This window comes from Sardina pilchardus, chromosome 20, assembly GCF_963854185.1.
Source record: "Sardina pilchardus chromosome 20, fSarPil1.1, whole genome shotgun sequence".
NCBI classification, from domain to species: domain Eukaryota; kingdom Metazoa; phylum Chordata; class Actinopteri; order Clupeiformes; family Clupeidae; genus Sardina; species Sardina pilchardus.
The window spans coordinates 18,764,029-18,780,123 of NC_085013.1; the positions used below are offsets into that span (position 1 = coordinate 18,764,029).

The 16,095-nt window shown below is 42.7% G+C and overlaps 2 protein-coding genes across 2 annotated transcripts; both read left to right on the forward strand.

Annotated features, from left to right (window-relative positions):
* The first annotated feature begins 484 nt into the window (after positions 1-484).
* On the forward strand, positions 485-3,955 carry kcnk3b (potassium channel, subfamily K, member 3b). The gene is made up of 2 exons (XM_062523489.1): positions 485-885; positions 2,650-3,955. The coding sequence occupies exons 1-2, from the start codon at positions 603-605 to the stop codon at positions 3,594-3,596; spliced, it is 1,230 nt and encodes a 409-aa protein (XP_062379473.1). The 5' UTR covers positions 485-602; the 3' UTR covers positions 3,597-3,955.
* A 1,459-nt stretch (positions 3,956-5,414) lies between these two features.
* On the forward strand, positions 5,415-10,289 carry marc1 (mitochondrial amidoxime reducing component 1). Its single transcript, XM_062523490.1, has 7 exons — positions 5,415-5,788; positions 6,182-6,352; positions 7,271-7,436; positions 8,894-9,034; positions 9,182-9,243; positions 9,331-9,402; positions 9,759-10,289. Exons 1-7 carry the CDS (start codon positions 5,538-5,540, stop codon positions 9,883-9,885), a joined length of 990 nt encoding a protein of 329 aa, XP_062379474.1. The 5' UTR covers positions 5,415-5,537; the 3' UTR covers positions 9,886-10,289.
* Positions 10,290-16,095: the final 5,806 nt, after the last annotated feature.

Below are 16,095 nucleotides of genomic sequence, written 5' to 3' on the forward strand. Positions count from 1 at the left end.
AGTGCAGCCACTCTTTGCAGTTAGATGGACGGATAACATCTATTGATGGCTCTGCCTTTCAAAGTAAGCAGTGCTCTACGTAAAGATGCCTCCTGGATTGAGTTAATTCTCTAAAGCAATCCATTCGTTTTCTTAGAAAAACAAGAATATGGACTGCGGCAGTAGCGCCTCGTTTAAATTACATCCTTAACGTGCATGCTTAACATGACAAAACATGCTTAATATGACAAAGACATCTTGAATTAGTTGGTTTAGTTAATATGTGGGCTATAACAAGTATGCCATTTACATAGTTAGCATCACGACCTGTGGAAAGACGGTGTCCTTTCCGAACACGTCATCATTGAAGAGCACCCAAATTTACATTACTGACCATATGGCCAAATAAGGAATAGCTGCCGGACTCATCTTTCCTCTCTGCCGGAGTGGTGCTGAAAGAACAGCTCCTACCAAACGAGCAGCAGTCAACGGTTAAAAAGTCGAGGCATTGCAGGCATCAAGGCATCAACTTCTCGTAGTAGCCTATAAGTCATGAACCAGGTATCTGCTCCGTGTCCGAGACCAGGATTGAAACGTGAGGACAGGTGCAAGTTAGTCATATCATGAAGAGACAAAACGTCCGGACCCTCGCACTAATAATTTGCACTTTTTCGTATTTACTCATCGGTGCATCCGTGTTCGACGCGCTAGAATCTAAACAAGAAAACAGCCAGAAAAGACAACTGGATCAGCGCAAATATGAACTGATGCGAAAATACAACCTGACGAGGACCGGCTTTGATGAGCTAGAGAAAGTGGTGCTGCAGTTGAAGCCACACAAATCAGGGGTTCAGTGGAAGTTTGCCGGATCTTTTTACTTCGCTATCACTGTGATAACGACAATAGGTAGGCTAAAATGATCTAAATACTGATCTTTGATCTGTGCTTTTATAGACAAAATATAGCCTACATTTTGGTGCAATGGAACCACCAGGAGCATGTAGCCTTATTAAGAATAAGATAATGGGCATTTCAGACAAATATTTTAAAAGGGAAGGCCGAGCTGTTCATTTTAGTCATTTTCAGTTCGCTTGGCTAAGGGGATCTTCTGCCATTATTAAAGTCTCTCTGGGACGCTAGTCAACGTGTGAGGCACACTTATGCCCTTAAAGTGTGTGAGGAATGAGGGGGATATGTTTTGGTATAATTGAGAGGCAATGCTACAGGTGTTAATCTTGCTGAGGGCATTTTCACCTGTTGTTGCCCATATCCTCCCATGTGCACAAGCTGGTAGCAGATTTATGTTTCATTTCTGTTTGCTAACTAGCTCTCTGGATTCATCCAGGCTACAGAGTTAGAAGAAAAAGTAAACAGTGTAGTGTTTTTACATAGCACATTTTATACACAAAGGTAATTAAATGTGGTTATACGAATATTAGCAATATAAAGATTAATAAAGGCCATTTCAAATAACATTATTAGCAGGGGAGTCACTAGACCCAAAACTCTACTAGGGCACAGTCCAAGCTAATGATAATAATTATAAACTGCTGCCAAGGAGGCAACAGGAGCTGCTTAAGCAAACTTAACTTATTTACTGGGGCACGTGCAGTTCAATACTGGGGCACGTGCAGTAAAAGGGGTCTAGTGACGCTCCTGATTATTAGAATGGAACAATTAGAGAAGGTGCCTTTAAATGGCCTTCATTTGGGAGATGCTGTGCTTGTTTAATATATTTGTCAGAGATCATATGTTGATTAGATTAAATAGTTATTCATAAAGGACCTTTGTGAGATTAACTTGGCTCCTCTAAAAGGTATTGACATTATAAGATCACTTAGCCTACCTCGACTAGCTGTTTCTAAAGGAAGGCTCTGTTGAAGGCCAATCAATTGCAATATTTGAATACAAAATATTTGCTCAAGGGTCAATGAATTTCCCCCTTGCCTTTGTTTCCAGGACAGCAGTGTTCCCGATAGTCTAAAGCATGATTACTTACAGTGACAATATTTCCAATCCACAGGAAGAAATTCTGTTAAAATGGAAAACACGAGGTGCATTAGTGAAATGCCAGCGCCAGAGACCATAAAGGAGGAGTTAGTGATGCATGTGATCTGCTGAGGACAATATAATTTCTTTAGTGTTTGTGAAGTGATAAAAACACCATCCGTGAAGTGTCTGTCCTAGGAAGCAGCAGACTCCCCTCTTCCAGGGTCTTGGATACACACACATCTCGCATTCAAGCTGAAAATATTAAAAAGAAAAAAACTCAAATGACTACCATAACATTTGTGTTTAGACTGCATTAACCTTGTGTGCATAAGTCAGAACTACTGTAGAGTGGGAAGTTAACCTTCTACCCACACATCTCATATTCAACCAGAAATCTTTTTTAAAAAAAAAATTCAAATGACTACAATAGCATTTGTGTTTAGACTGCATTAACCTCATGCACTTCATTAGAGCAGAATTAGAGCAGGAAGTTAACCATTGCATTACATCACATTTGGCTGACGCTTTTAAACCAAAGCGACTTACAACATGGTAAACATTTGAAGCTTTTTAAAGTAATTCTAACAACAATCCTAGGAAAAAAATAAAAAGGTAGAGTGCAGTAAGAATAAGTGCATCAATGTGCAATAACCCTCTGCCCCCCCTTTTCCCAACCAGGTTATGGACACGCGGCACCGAGCACAGATGCCGGAAAGGCATTCTGCATGTGCTACGCCCTCCTGGGGATCCCTTTGACGCTGGTCATGTTCCAGAGTGTGGGTGAGAGAATCAACACCTTCGTCCGCTTCCTGCTGCACAAGACCAAGAAGTGCCTCGGCCTGCGGCACACCGAGGTCTCCATGGCCAACATGGTCACCATCGGCTTCTTCGCCTGCATCAGCACGCTGTGCGTGGGGGCCGTGGCCTTCTCGCACTACGAGGGCTGGAGCTTCTTCCACGCCTACTACTACTGCTTCATCACCCTCACCACCATCGGCTTCGGAGACTACGTGGCGCTGCAGAAGGACCACGCGCTGCAGAACAACCCCAACTATGTGGCCTTCAGCTTCGTTTACATCCTGACGGGCCTGACGGTGATCGGCGCCTTCCTCAACCTGGTGGTGCTGCGCTTCCTCACCATGAACGCCGAGGACGAGCGGCGCGACGCGGAGCAGCGCGCCCTGCTGTCCCGGGAGAAGAAGCACAGGGGGGGCCCAGCCGCAGCCCCAGCCTCAGCCCCGGGTCCGGGCCAGAGCCCTGCCCAAAGGCACCGCCACCACTCAAGGTCCAGGCTGGCGGCGCCGGTGGTCCGTTTGGACCCCGGGCCCGAGGAGGCCTGCAGGCGCGGTCTGAGAGACGTGTACGCCGAGGTGCTGCACTTCCAGACCATGTGCTCCTGTCTGTGGTACCGCAGCCGGGAGAAGCTGGTGGTGCTGCCGCAGGACCTGTCCTTCACCGAGGCGCTCATGGAGCAGGGCGAGGTGTCGCCCGGGGGCTTCTACGACCCGGGGGTCAGCGGGTGTGTGTGCAGCCCCCGACAGTGCTCCGCCACCAGCTGTACGTCCACCGACATGCACAGCATCGCCCCCTTCAGCCTGTGCACGCTGAGACGCAGCTCAGTCTAACCGAACACTGCCGTTAACTAACTAACTAACTAACTAACTAACTGCAGTAACTATTCACTAACTAACTGCAGTTCAGTTCAGTTCAGTCGAACACTATAGACTTGAAAAGGAGAGCTACACTTCAAGGTGCTATGCTATGATAAGAAGTGTAATATTTTCAAACTTATTTATTTCAGTAATAACCTCTCAAAACATGTCTCTCTCATGTGCTATGAAACATTTGTTTATAAAGGAAGGTATATAAGTTGTTTATTAAACTGTATAATTTACATGTCTGATGTTACATCTAAAACATTTATCTAAATGCATCTCCTTGTAGCCTCATCTGAAGACAATGGTACCATTACCATGGGCAATATTTTGGTATCTTCATAAACAAATCAGTATTTTGGTAGCCCATCTATTTCAGACATATTTTATTTGCACTTGGGGTGTGATATATTTATGTATGTGATGGCACTACTTTGTAGGTTATATGAATGTTTATCAGAATGATGCAACATGTTAAAATAACCTCATAAAATAATTGAATGTATGCATGTGTGGTATCCATTGAATTTCTATTAGTTAACAAACATACAAAAGGAATTGAACTGTTGCCATTTTAAAATTCAAAAATTGTTTACATGGTCAGTGGCGTATCGAACACATAGAGATAGTAAGTCACTGATCAGTTATCTGCACTTTTACACTAGCCTCCCAAACCGTCTCACATTTGGCAGGAATACTGTAGGAATCGGTCACGGTTCTGTCCGAAAAGGGCCTTTTCCTGTCCCAGGTCTTATATAAGCAAGGAGGTCATGGAGTCACATTTCCACCTTCATGGCAGAGGGTGGTGGGCAGATTAGGCTATGTTTGGCTAGTGTGATGAGGGACAGTGCCATGTTTGCTTGGAGCCAAAACGAGAGGGCAATGCGTCCAGGACTGAACCTTCAGCCATTAGACCTGCTTGAAACTGTGACAAGGAGGGGCATCGTTTCAACAAATGCCTGTATCGCTCCCCTGTAGGGCCAGCATCTGCTGTGTTCTTCCTCGTCCATAGGCCTCAAGATCCCTGCGAAGGATAAAAATAGTTCTGACTGCTGGGTCACGCAGGGCGATTCTACACGTGAATTCCGTTTGTCACCCTCCCCTCCTCACTGTACTGGCTCGTGGAAATGTATTACCCACCCACACACACATAAACAAACATACAGTACATGCTGCTTGTGTGCATGTCAGCAGAGCAGGGGTTTTTTTGCCAATATGCTACAATAATGTGATGATGACATAGATGTATCAAAAGCTATAGGCCTAAATATGAGCATTATATTTGGTACATGTGCAAGGACCACAAAATTTGTGGTCCTTGCACATGTACCAAATATAATGCTCATATTTAGATGATGATGATGATGGTGATTATTATTACAAAAATGACATGTTTGCAGCAGATTTGCCGCAAACTTGTGGCTGATTTGTGGGAAACAAATGAATTCAGTAGACAATATTGGCAGAAGTTTGTTCACTTCCAGCAAAGTTCTGATCATAATGAGATTGCCACTAATGGCAAATGTGTTTGCCAGTGATTGGCCACCACACTGAACCAATAATGGCAAACTTTCAGTGAACCTCTGCTGACTAATAGGCATATGACATTGCTGCAAAATAAACATTGCCAAACTGTTTGCCAGGAACCCAATTTGCATGTGAAAATATGACCTTGCGACAAATTTGCGGCAACTGTTCGCCAGAAGCGCTCAACAGCCTAGGCTACTTCAGCCCCAACAATTGCGGTAAAATTGACTGTGCCTTTAACTGCGCCATGCTGCATTCCCTTTTTTCATTGGTTACCGAGAGCGAGCCATTTTCCTCTGACATATTGAAGAAGTAGAGCATTTCGTTATAAGTTACTTGTCAGTGTGCAGAAGTTAAGAGAATCGCTGGTGCGCATTTTGAAGCATGGAACTTAAAGAAACAATGTTAAAATCGTTTGAGCAAAACAAAAACGCCGTGCTGTTCACTGTCGGGGCAGGAGTTGCACTGCTTGGACTGGGGCTCGGATACAAGCACATATGGAAACCAAAAAAGTTAACTCAGGTCGGCGTTGTTGCGCAACTGATTATTCACCCCCTTAAATCCGGGAAAGGCCTGCAAGTGTCAACAGCGGAATGTCTGCGTATGGGCCTTAAATATGGAGAACTCCATGATCGGTATATTTACATTCTGCAGTGATTTAACAATGTAATGGACGCTTTCAATCAGTCTGTAATCGGTCGGACCTAATGATGTCGTGAAAATGATCTCTAGGCTACATCTCACAATCATTCAGTCCGTTAGATAACTTATTAATCCATCATTCGTCCAATCAAGTCTTGGGGATTAGGTTATGGTTTTAAAAACGCTATGTAGGCAGGCCAACCTGTAAGAATAAATTAGTCTGACGATACATCTAAGTTACACCTTACACAATCAGAACCAGTCAGGCAATCAAGCAAGCACCAATCATGATTGATAAGGCCTATCCCCAACCAGTGAGCAAATGTATGGTATATTTGTTATGTGTTCAGGAAGATGCCTGTTGAGTGTACCTGTTGATGTTCTAGCCACTGGCTCGTGATCACAGAAGATGGACAGATGGTGACGGGGCGGCAGGAACCTCGCATGGTGTTGCTGTCAATGACGACACAGGCAGGAGAACTCTGCCTAAACGCCCCTGATATGGAGGAGCTAAGAGTTCCCGTGCACCAGACAAGCAATGACGTAACGAATTGTAGGTAAGATTGGAAAGGTTAGTTTTGAATTTGTTTTTCACAGTAAACATGATCCCGGTGTGTAAGAAAAGCTACAACATACTAATGAACTAATGAAACACATTGATTTATTTGTGGGAAATCAGTGCGAACATAATCTCAACAAGACACAAGGCAAGTTATCTTTGGTGATACATTAGCCAGAATCCATCAGTCATCGATGAACTACTCCGCCTGATGGTTTATATTCAGTCAGTGTCCTATTTTATATTTCACCTGAAATTATCCTGATCCCCTGAATCACGTTTGTGGTTTACTGCTCAGGTGTATTTGTGTATTTTGTCAGTGTTGGACATGACCTGTGAGCCTCTGTGGAACTGTGGCTTCCACAGAAATTGGGTGCGTCTCATGCAGCGTTTATACGTCCTCCCTCACTCCTCGATGCCTCGATCCTCACTGATCTACATAAAGAATGATGGGGGGGAAACAATGGGATAGTCTATCCAGTGTTAGTTATAGATCAGTGGGAACGCCCCTCGAGGATCGAGCATCGAGGATCGAGGAGGCATGATGAGAGGCACCCCTGGTCTTTGGCCAGACTAATGCTGCGTTCCACATGTCAGAGGTCAGACTTCAGTTCCGACTTTGAAGTCGGGGTAGATCGAGTAGTCACAAGTTTGAAAGTGAGAAAGGTGGTGTTCCTTTTGACCTTTTTCCTAGTAGGACGTCAGAAGTCTGGACCTTTGAGTTAGTATGGATTGAAATGGAGAGATTTCAACAAGGAAATATCCAACATTTAAGTTTTCTAGAATGCTTCATAACCTATTACCTCCCACAGACCCATAGTCTCCTACATACAGCTGACCTAAAGCACGTCTGATCTGAACCAGTAACTAGAGTCAAGTGGTTGAATTATTGAAGAGCTCCGTGTCTATCCTCCAGGGTGTTCGGTGCGGATATCCAGGGAAGAGACTGTGGGGAGCAGGTCTCTCAGTGGCTCACACGCTACCTCGCTGCGGGGAAGACCTTCCGCATGGTGCACTATGAGCCTCAGATGAAGCCCAGGAAGTGTGTGAAGATAGAGTCGCCCTTTCCCGCAGATGAGGAGGTAGAGCCAGACCAAGCCCTTCGTGATTTACAGCACCTGACACGTTCTAGCTCTGGTGCAAAGGTGGCTCCCGTTGTGTCGCCCAATCAGAGTGTATCATTTTTAACTTTCTTAACTCTTTCTTCTTTCTTATCAAGGAAGCAAACCATTTATTTTAATACATTATTTGCATTCATTTCAGCGGATTTGTCATATTATGTAGATAATTAAATATTCAGTAGATTTCTGCTAAATGTGAGTGAAAACTGTGGCCTCACATGCTCTCGTCTGATTACTTTTGTAATGTTTTCTTACTGGGGCCACACGTGCTGGTGTGTGATTACTTTAGTAATGTTTTATTACTTTCCTAGTAATCAAGAGCACTCTTGTAAGGATAAAAAAACCCATCTAGTTTTCACATTCCACAAATTAATTGTCCATGTTTTAAGTTTGGCTAATATAAGAAATGTGTAGCCTACAATAATGTACTTATATCAGAGTTTCTTATATTTTAGAGTAATTATAATGATTTTATAAAATGTGAAATACTTAAAATTCCAATTATTAACACCACCTTGGATGACATTTCATGTGTGCAGCTTCTGAATGACTTACAGATGCTTTAGCCATCCTTGCCTTACGCAGTGGATATGTTTTTTTTCAGAGATCACACAGTTCTCTTTGATGAGATGAATGGCTCCTCAGAAATCTTGGATATCCAAGCGCATTCTAGAACATGTAACAGACTATTTCCACATGCTATCCAGCCTTATAGTGTTAAAAGGGCATTAAACATATTGGCCACGTGTTTGCAGTTCTCAAGTGGGATTAATCAGGCATACCAATGTCAGTGCAGACGGGGACAAATTGAGACCATTTTGAACATCTGGGACTGGCTTCTCTTCTTGGAGAGGAAGAGAAGATATTAGATGAATTGTATTGTTTAAAAGAGCATAGTTGTGTGTTGACCACTGTGTAGAACTAGCCTGGGTGTTCCCATGTTGCCTTGCGCGGTGATTTCATTAGCCAGGCTAGTGTAGAACTGCTCTAGTCACACTGATAAGTAAATTATTTCTATAATGCACTCACATCTGTATTGTGTATATTCAGATCTGTACTTCATTAATCTACACGATACATTCATCGTTTGTGTGTTCATACTACATGTCATTCTCATTTTCACCACATGGTGGTTGGACGTGGTTATATCTTGCCTGTGAAAATGCAGTTGTATGTTGTGGCTAAATTCAGGTTAAGGTTTCAAATGGCATTTCCTTGTCACTGCCACTGCCCTTATGTTGCTGCCTATGGGCTTTGGGAATGGTTCATTAGATTCTCTGTTGTGATGTCTATGCTCTACCTGAATTGCGTTGTGATCATTGTAGGTAGTGTAACGGTTATGGGGACGGTGGATTTGATTGTATGTCGTTTGTAATGTAAACGTTTTAGCTGCATTAACTGCATTGTGATGGTTACAGGTGGCATATCCTGACGCAGGCCCTGTGATGCTGCTGTCTGAGTCCTCTGTGAGGGATCTGAGCAGCAAGCTGGATAAGGATGTGACTGTGTCCCAATTCCGTCCCAACATCGTTGTCAGTGACTGTGAGGCCTTTAGTGAGGTATAGCACACAGTCGACACTTAGGATGACCCATCATTTGTTATATTTTATCAACTACCTGTTTGAGCCTACATGTTACAATTTTGAAAAACATTTTTTTCTACCTTTTCCTGGTTAATTATTACACACTTTCCCCCTCCCCTCAAGGATTCTTGGGATGAGATCCAGATTGGGAATGTTCGTATGAAGCGGGTTATGGCTTGTGGAAGGTAAGCGTAAGTATGGCCTTTCGTTCAGCTCACACTTCAAAGCCCGTCTGCGCTGTTGACTAATATGTGCACGTGCGCTCCAACCAGGTGCATCTTCACCACCGTCGACCCAGAAACGGGAGTCATCAGCAGGAAAGAGCCACTGGACACTCTGAAAAGGTAAACATGAGCGAGGTGTATATTTTGCTCTCCTCTAATGACCCCTTTGTGTAAAAACATCCTGGTGGTGGGTTACCTGTCAGCCAGAGGACGAATCCCGTAATTTGTGACTTGTGAGTTATTGTGCTGTTGTGACAGGTTTTGCCTGTTATTTTTTCCCACAAAAGTAGATAGACAGGGTAGTTTGAATATTGGTGGTCTTATATGTTTTTTTTAGTGGCAAAGAATGTTCCTAGAAATATGTTGGCTGGGATATTTTACCTGCTGGAATGCTTTAAATATGCCCTGTTTTCACATTATGTAAAAAGACCCGCATTCAAATTTTTTTTTCTTTTGAAATCCCCATTTATCTCAAGCTACCGTCAATGTGACCCATCAGAGAAGAAGATCTATAAAACAGCACCCTTGTTTGGACAGTACTACATTGTCAAACAGACTGGGATCCTTCATGTTGGGGAGCCCGTCTACAAGATAAGCTACTGAGATTATGTGGGTGCAATATCAAACTACTGCATGTTGTTAATGTTAATGTTAATGTCAGTAGTTTTCATACGCTTTATGCCTCATTTGATTCTATGTCTGGGATATCCAGCATGCTCTAGGTATACCTGATGAAGATGATTTAATGTGCTTTAGTTTTGTTTAATTATTCACTAGCTGTCTAGGGTGTTAATACATTGTAGAATTTAGGACATTTTTGTAAATTTTTATGAAGAGAAATAAATGATATCAAATTAGTTGATGATTACTTGATTTTGATGTCAGAATGAATTCTTCTCTTTTCTTTTCTTTTTTCTTAATGTTATACCACACAATGTATTAAATCTGAAACAGAGATACTTCACCTTCAAAATATAGATCTTCCCATCTGTTCCTAGAGGGTTTACCGTTGGAACATTAAAAAAACAGCACAAATACTTTGAATTGAAAATTAAGCTTTTCGTAACTTTAGCTGACTGCTCTAATGTTAATGTTGACTTTAAAAAAAAGTTGTCCCCAAGTTACCATTGACTTAGTGTTGTTTTCTGTGCCACTGGGAATGCATTGGGAATGCACATGTTTAAATGTTGTTGAAAGGATCAATAAACCCTCCTGCATTTGGCAATGAATTGCTGCTTATGATAATAAAAAAAGCTTTCACAAAATTCAAGACGTGTCATCTGAATTAATCTAATGCAGGGGTCACCAAACTTTTTTTCACTCATTATGTAGTAGAGATTACTAGACTGGCACAGCCACCCCACTAGCCTACTTCACGCTACTACAGTATATCAACACTTGATTCCTGGCACTCTTTGTGGCAGGTTTTGTGGTGACGACGAAGATTATTGCTATTGGTATAATTCACTTAAAGGGGGACTTGGTAACTATTTCAACTCAATAAACCCGTTTCGAAATCATTTGGATGATTAAATGTTCATACTTTATCTTTTTTTTTTTTTTTTTACAAGAAGCAGTGTTGCCAGATTGAGTTGACTGATTTCCGCACAATCACCCCTCCGTCTTCAGCAAAAAACCCTGTTTTTCTCATAGAGAACCATTGAATTCAAAATGTTATTTGCTCGCCTACAGCTTATTTTCCCCTGCCGAACGATGTAAAAAGAAGCCCAATTGGGCGGGCACCCGCCCAATCTGGCAACACTGACAAGAAGTGGTCCATCACTCAAACTATCAGCGACCCATCTGAAAGTCTTTAAACCCCTCAGGCGGTCTGATGACTCTCCCACTCCTAGTGTGAGTTGGATCCAGCGTGGATGAAGGCTGGGAGTCCATACTCTCTTCTGCGCTCATACTGTACCTGACGAGGCCAGCGGGTCCTCATGGACCACGTCAGCATCAGCAGTAGCCTGAGTACAGGCTGGGCTAGAGTGAGTACAGGCTGGGCTATAGAGTGAGTACAGGCTGGGCTATAGAGTGAGTACAGGCTGGGCTAGAGTGAGTACAGGCTGGGCTAGAGTGAGTACAGGCTGGGCTATAGAGTGAGTACAGGCTGGGCTATAGAGTGAGTACAGGCTGGGCTATAGAGTGAGTACAGGCTGGGCTAGAGTGAGTACAGGCTGGGCTATAGAGTGAGTACAGGCTGGGCTAGAGTGAGTACAGGCTGGGCTATAGAGTGAGTACAGGCTGGGCTAGCGTGAGTACAGGCTGGGCTAGAGTGAGTACAGGCTGGGCTATAGAGTGAGTACAGGCTGGGCTAGCGTGAGTACAGGCTGGGCTAGAGTGAGTACAGGCTGGGCTATAGAGTGAGTACAGGCTGGGCTAGCGTGAGTACAGGCTGGGCTATAGAGTGAGTACAGGCTGGGCTAGCGTGAGTACAGGCTGGGCTAGAGTGAGTACAGGCTGGGCTAGCGTGAGTACAGGCTGGGCTAGAGTGAGTACAGGCTGGGCTAGAGTGAGTGAGTTGAATAGCCCATGATGTTGCGATGCTATGCTATGCGTTTCCTGACTTGCAAATGGAACATGGTCACACACATAATCTCTTTTGGAATCCCTAGTCTGGAAAACACTGATTTTATTTTCCTGATGACTGTGTGTGCTGTCTTGTCCCTAATGTTCAGTTCCTCTGGGTATTTCAAAAGATATGACTGACCTTGAATTTAAAAGATGTCTGCTCCTAACTTGAGCCATGGAAGCATGAGCAAACAAGGAATTTGACTCCGGGTTAATCTTTGCACTCAAGTACAACACTCAACAATAACAGTAAAAACAGTAAAAATGCTATGTTTAAGAATAAAGGAATAAATACAGTATCTACATTTACGAATAGATGCTATGGGTGGGATAGGGTAATACAATTGTCCAAAGGGGGAGTTTGGCCTTGTTGTCAAGGTATATCATGGTCGTGGACACCCCAACAGGCACAGGCAAGACGCAGGATGCAATGTGCAATTGAAGAGAGGGTGGGAGTAGTCCAGTATCAGTATAGACTGAGGTTTAAGATTAATTATAAATACAGTGCAAGGCAGTAGAATGCAATGATGATGTATTAATACAATTATTCAATATTGTAACTGTAATATTGAAGTGCACATGATATGAGATAGATGAGCAGAACAGGTTGATTCACTTTGTTCAATGTAAGGGTGGGTGCTATTTCTGAGTGTTCAACAGAGTGACGGCTCAGGGGAAGAAGCTGTCTTTGTGTTGTCTGGTTTTGGCAAATAGTGCCCTGTATTGTCTACCAGAGGGAAGGAGGTTGAACAGTTTATGACCAGGGTGTGAGGGGTCTGTAGAGATTTTTGCTGCCCTTTTCCTGACCCTGGACCGGTACATGTCCTGGTTGGAAGGGAGGTCAGCTCCAATAATCCTCCCTGCAGCCTTTATTGTCCGTTGCAGTCTGGCCCTGTCTCGTTTGGTGACTGACCCAAACCAGACAGTGATGGAGGTGCAGATGACAGACTGAATGATCGCTGAGTAGAAAGTGGTCAGCGGCTCCTTAGGCAGATTAAACTTCTTAGCTGTCTCAGGAAGTAGGCTATAACCTCTACTGGGAAGATGGTGAGATGGTTGATCCCAGGAACCTAAAGGAATCCACATTGAACACAGTGTCATTCTGAATGGCAAGGGGGAGAGTCGGGGGGGGGGGGGGGGGGGGGGGAGTGGTGGGGGACTTGTCCTAAAGTCCACTGTCATCTCCACAGTCTTCTTGGGGTTAAGCTCCAGGTGGTTCTGACAGCACCACTGGATCAGCTGCTCCACTTCATGTAAGCAGACTCATCGCAACAGCTCTCTGTGGTTTCTTGACAGGAACTGTTGACACTGCAGGTCTCAAGGTCTCAACTATTTATTCAATGTCTCTCACCATTCCTGGCCAATAGAAGTATGTATTCTGGCCAGGGCTTTTGCTCTTTGGGTTCCTTGATATTGCTTATGCAGCATGTCTTGTTTAATTGAAAGTCGGCATCCACTCTTTGTTTTTGTTTCTTTCTTTCTTTTTGAATCTTTTGTAATCTGGGATAAATTTAGAAACCCAACCGCCTTGCAGGAACATTATCTATCTATCTATCTATCTATCTATCTATCTATCTATCTATCTATCTATATCTAATGTGACAAGGTTCTCCACTAGGTGGCAGTAGCAGACTTTTTGACATCATGCACTGCACCGAGCCAAAGTTCAGAGCCCTGGTCATGATGAAATGCAGTCTGTGATTTGGCTTAATCATTACCGTAGAAATCTGCTGCATGAAGCAAAATCTAACGGTGGAATAGCTTTACATGAATGAATGGTGCAGCGCTACTTTGTGTTCTACTTTCTACAGTGCATATTATAGCCTGTATATCGTGAGGATATCAGTCCTCAGCTCAGACAAGTTTACTGCTATGCAAATTCTTAGCACACCACAGTGGTGCCTTCTTTGGAATATAGTTTGCCACTGGATGAACTTGAAAGAGCAAGAAAGAATGGCACATATTTGGCTGAAAAGAGCACAAATCATATTGAAGTAAAATACTTCAATGTGCCTTTGAACTGTTCAAATGAAATGTATGTATACCATTAAATGCTACCATCTCTTGCTAGCAGATCTTTGAAGGACAATATGCAAATATCTGACAATGACAGAGTGCAGTGTCCTCCACTTCATGTAGGGGTTACCAGGGAAAAAGGACACATTGAGATTGTTATCTCTTTTTAAAGTGGGGCCCTGGCCATGAAGGCAGCACACGGAAAGATAAAAGACAACACTGACTAAGCAGAAAGTCAGCAGTTACAACAAAGACTTCAGCAGACAGATTGACATAACTGATTTACGCAGAAAGTGTTTTAATCTACTAATGAGATAAAGAGCTCCAGTTTTGCGTGTCTCTGCAGCTCTGTTGATGCAGCTGGAGCACTGTGGCTAGAGACTGCCTTGCCAAACTCCACCAAGCTCCTGGCCTTGTAGACAATGGCTGTATAACATTGATTTATAGTCCATAACAATGTAATAAAATGCATAATTGTGTTCTAGCTGATCAAACTTTTGTCTTATCTGAGTGTACGTCCTTGTCCCATCCTCGCTGAGTCATTGTTCATCTTAATCCCAGCAATCTTACAAACGGTAAGAGCCCTTGATTCTTCAATCCATATCATTTGTGATTTCTTATATATAATTTATTATTCAATGTCAATAATTGAAATAGTATTACGATATTTGTCATAATACCGGCCTCTCTGAGGAGTTTCTTTTTGTTTCCAACGATAGATACAGGACATTATCTTAAACTTGAGGTTATTGCCATTTTCACACATCTAATGAGACGCCAGTCTGTCTACTCTGGACTATTTGCAGACAAAAATGTCATCAATTCAATAGGAAGTGCGGTTATATTCTATCATCAGTACCACTTTCTGTGCCAACTGCCAAGACAGCTGGCTTGGTGCCCCTCCAAAAGGCAGACTAGATTTCAGAAATGATCAAAAGAATGCCAAAGACATCTGTTTGAGTCGAGAATCACTATGACAACAGGTTGAGAAGGGGGCACTATGAAAAGAGGTTGACGGTGTCAGTAACAGGTCATGTAACTGCACATCAAAGTCGTTGTCATAAACCTTCATTTTCCGACTATTATCCAATGTTTGTAGCTTGGCTTCATGGGTGGGGTACATTTGGGCTGGCTTCCAGGCAAGCGAGGTGCATAGAAATGCATTCTTCTCTAAAGCACAATCTGGCTCTGAATCATAGGGCTATTGGACAACTTGATGGGCACTCACTCAACCCAAAACCCTGTGGATTCATACAGATGTTGTCATGCTGAGTGGCATGCTTTGGAAATCGTCTTTGTTTACAGTATGTATGCACCACAGGTGTTTGGCCTTTAGTGTAATGTGTTAACCCGTTAATATTTAAATCAAATTACTATTACAAATTGAATTGCTCCAGATTTTACTTGATGTGATATGTCTATGAGTGGCTATATCTATATTGCATTAGATTATTATGCCAGTCACATGGCATTGGTAATCATGTCAAGCACTGTTGTCTGTATGATTCACTCTGCCTGATGAAGGTCTAACTACCGAAAGCTAGCACTCAGTAAAGCTTTAAACTTTTTTTGCACAAAGACTTGAAGTGTGCGGATTCTTCTTTAAAATATTGGTAATCATGGGAAATGTATTTTTTTAATGACACAATCAAGTTGTGTTTAATAAACCATTTGGGTGAGGCTAATGCACTTTTTTTGTATGGGTAAAACACTGTCATTCAGTTAATGCACATTTTTATGAACAATTACTGTTTATAGCATTCTGTTGGTCATATAAATTGTATGATGTTATTGAAAGTGGAGCTGACTCAGGGACCTGTAAGGTGCATTCATTGTTTCTTCCTCTTGCCTTACATAACTCATTTTAAGTGTTGGAGTATCCATTTCACAACAGTACTTACCTACAGCTGCTATAAATCGCTTTATACAATCCAAGAGGAGTAACAATGAGTCATGTTGCCTCCAGGTAACCTGAGAGCCATTTTGTGTTGATGTCTTTTACCGACTCTGTCATCATCCTGCGCTTATTAATTGTGAGTGAGTGTGAACTTTTATCAGCACCAAACATCTGTGCTTCCCTTTTGTCAGCTTGACTTGAGAGTTTGATTGTAAAAAGCCTTTTCCCAATATGGGCAGACCTGTTTTTATTTTTTATTTTATTTATCCTTTATTTTACCAGGTGACCCATTGAGATAATTGAATCTCTTTTACAAGGGAGCCCTGGGG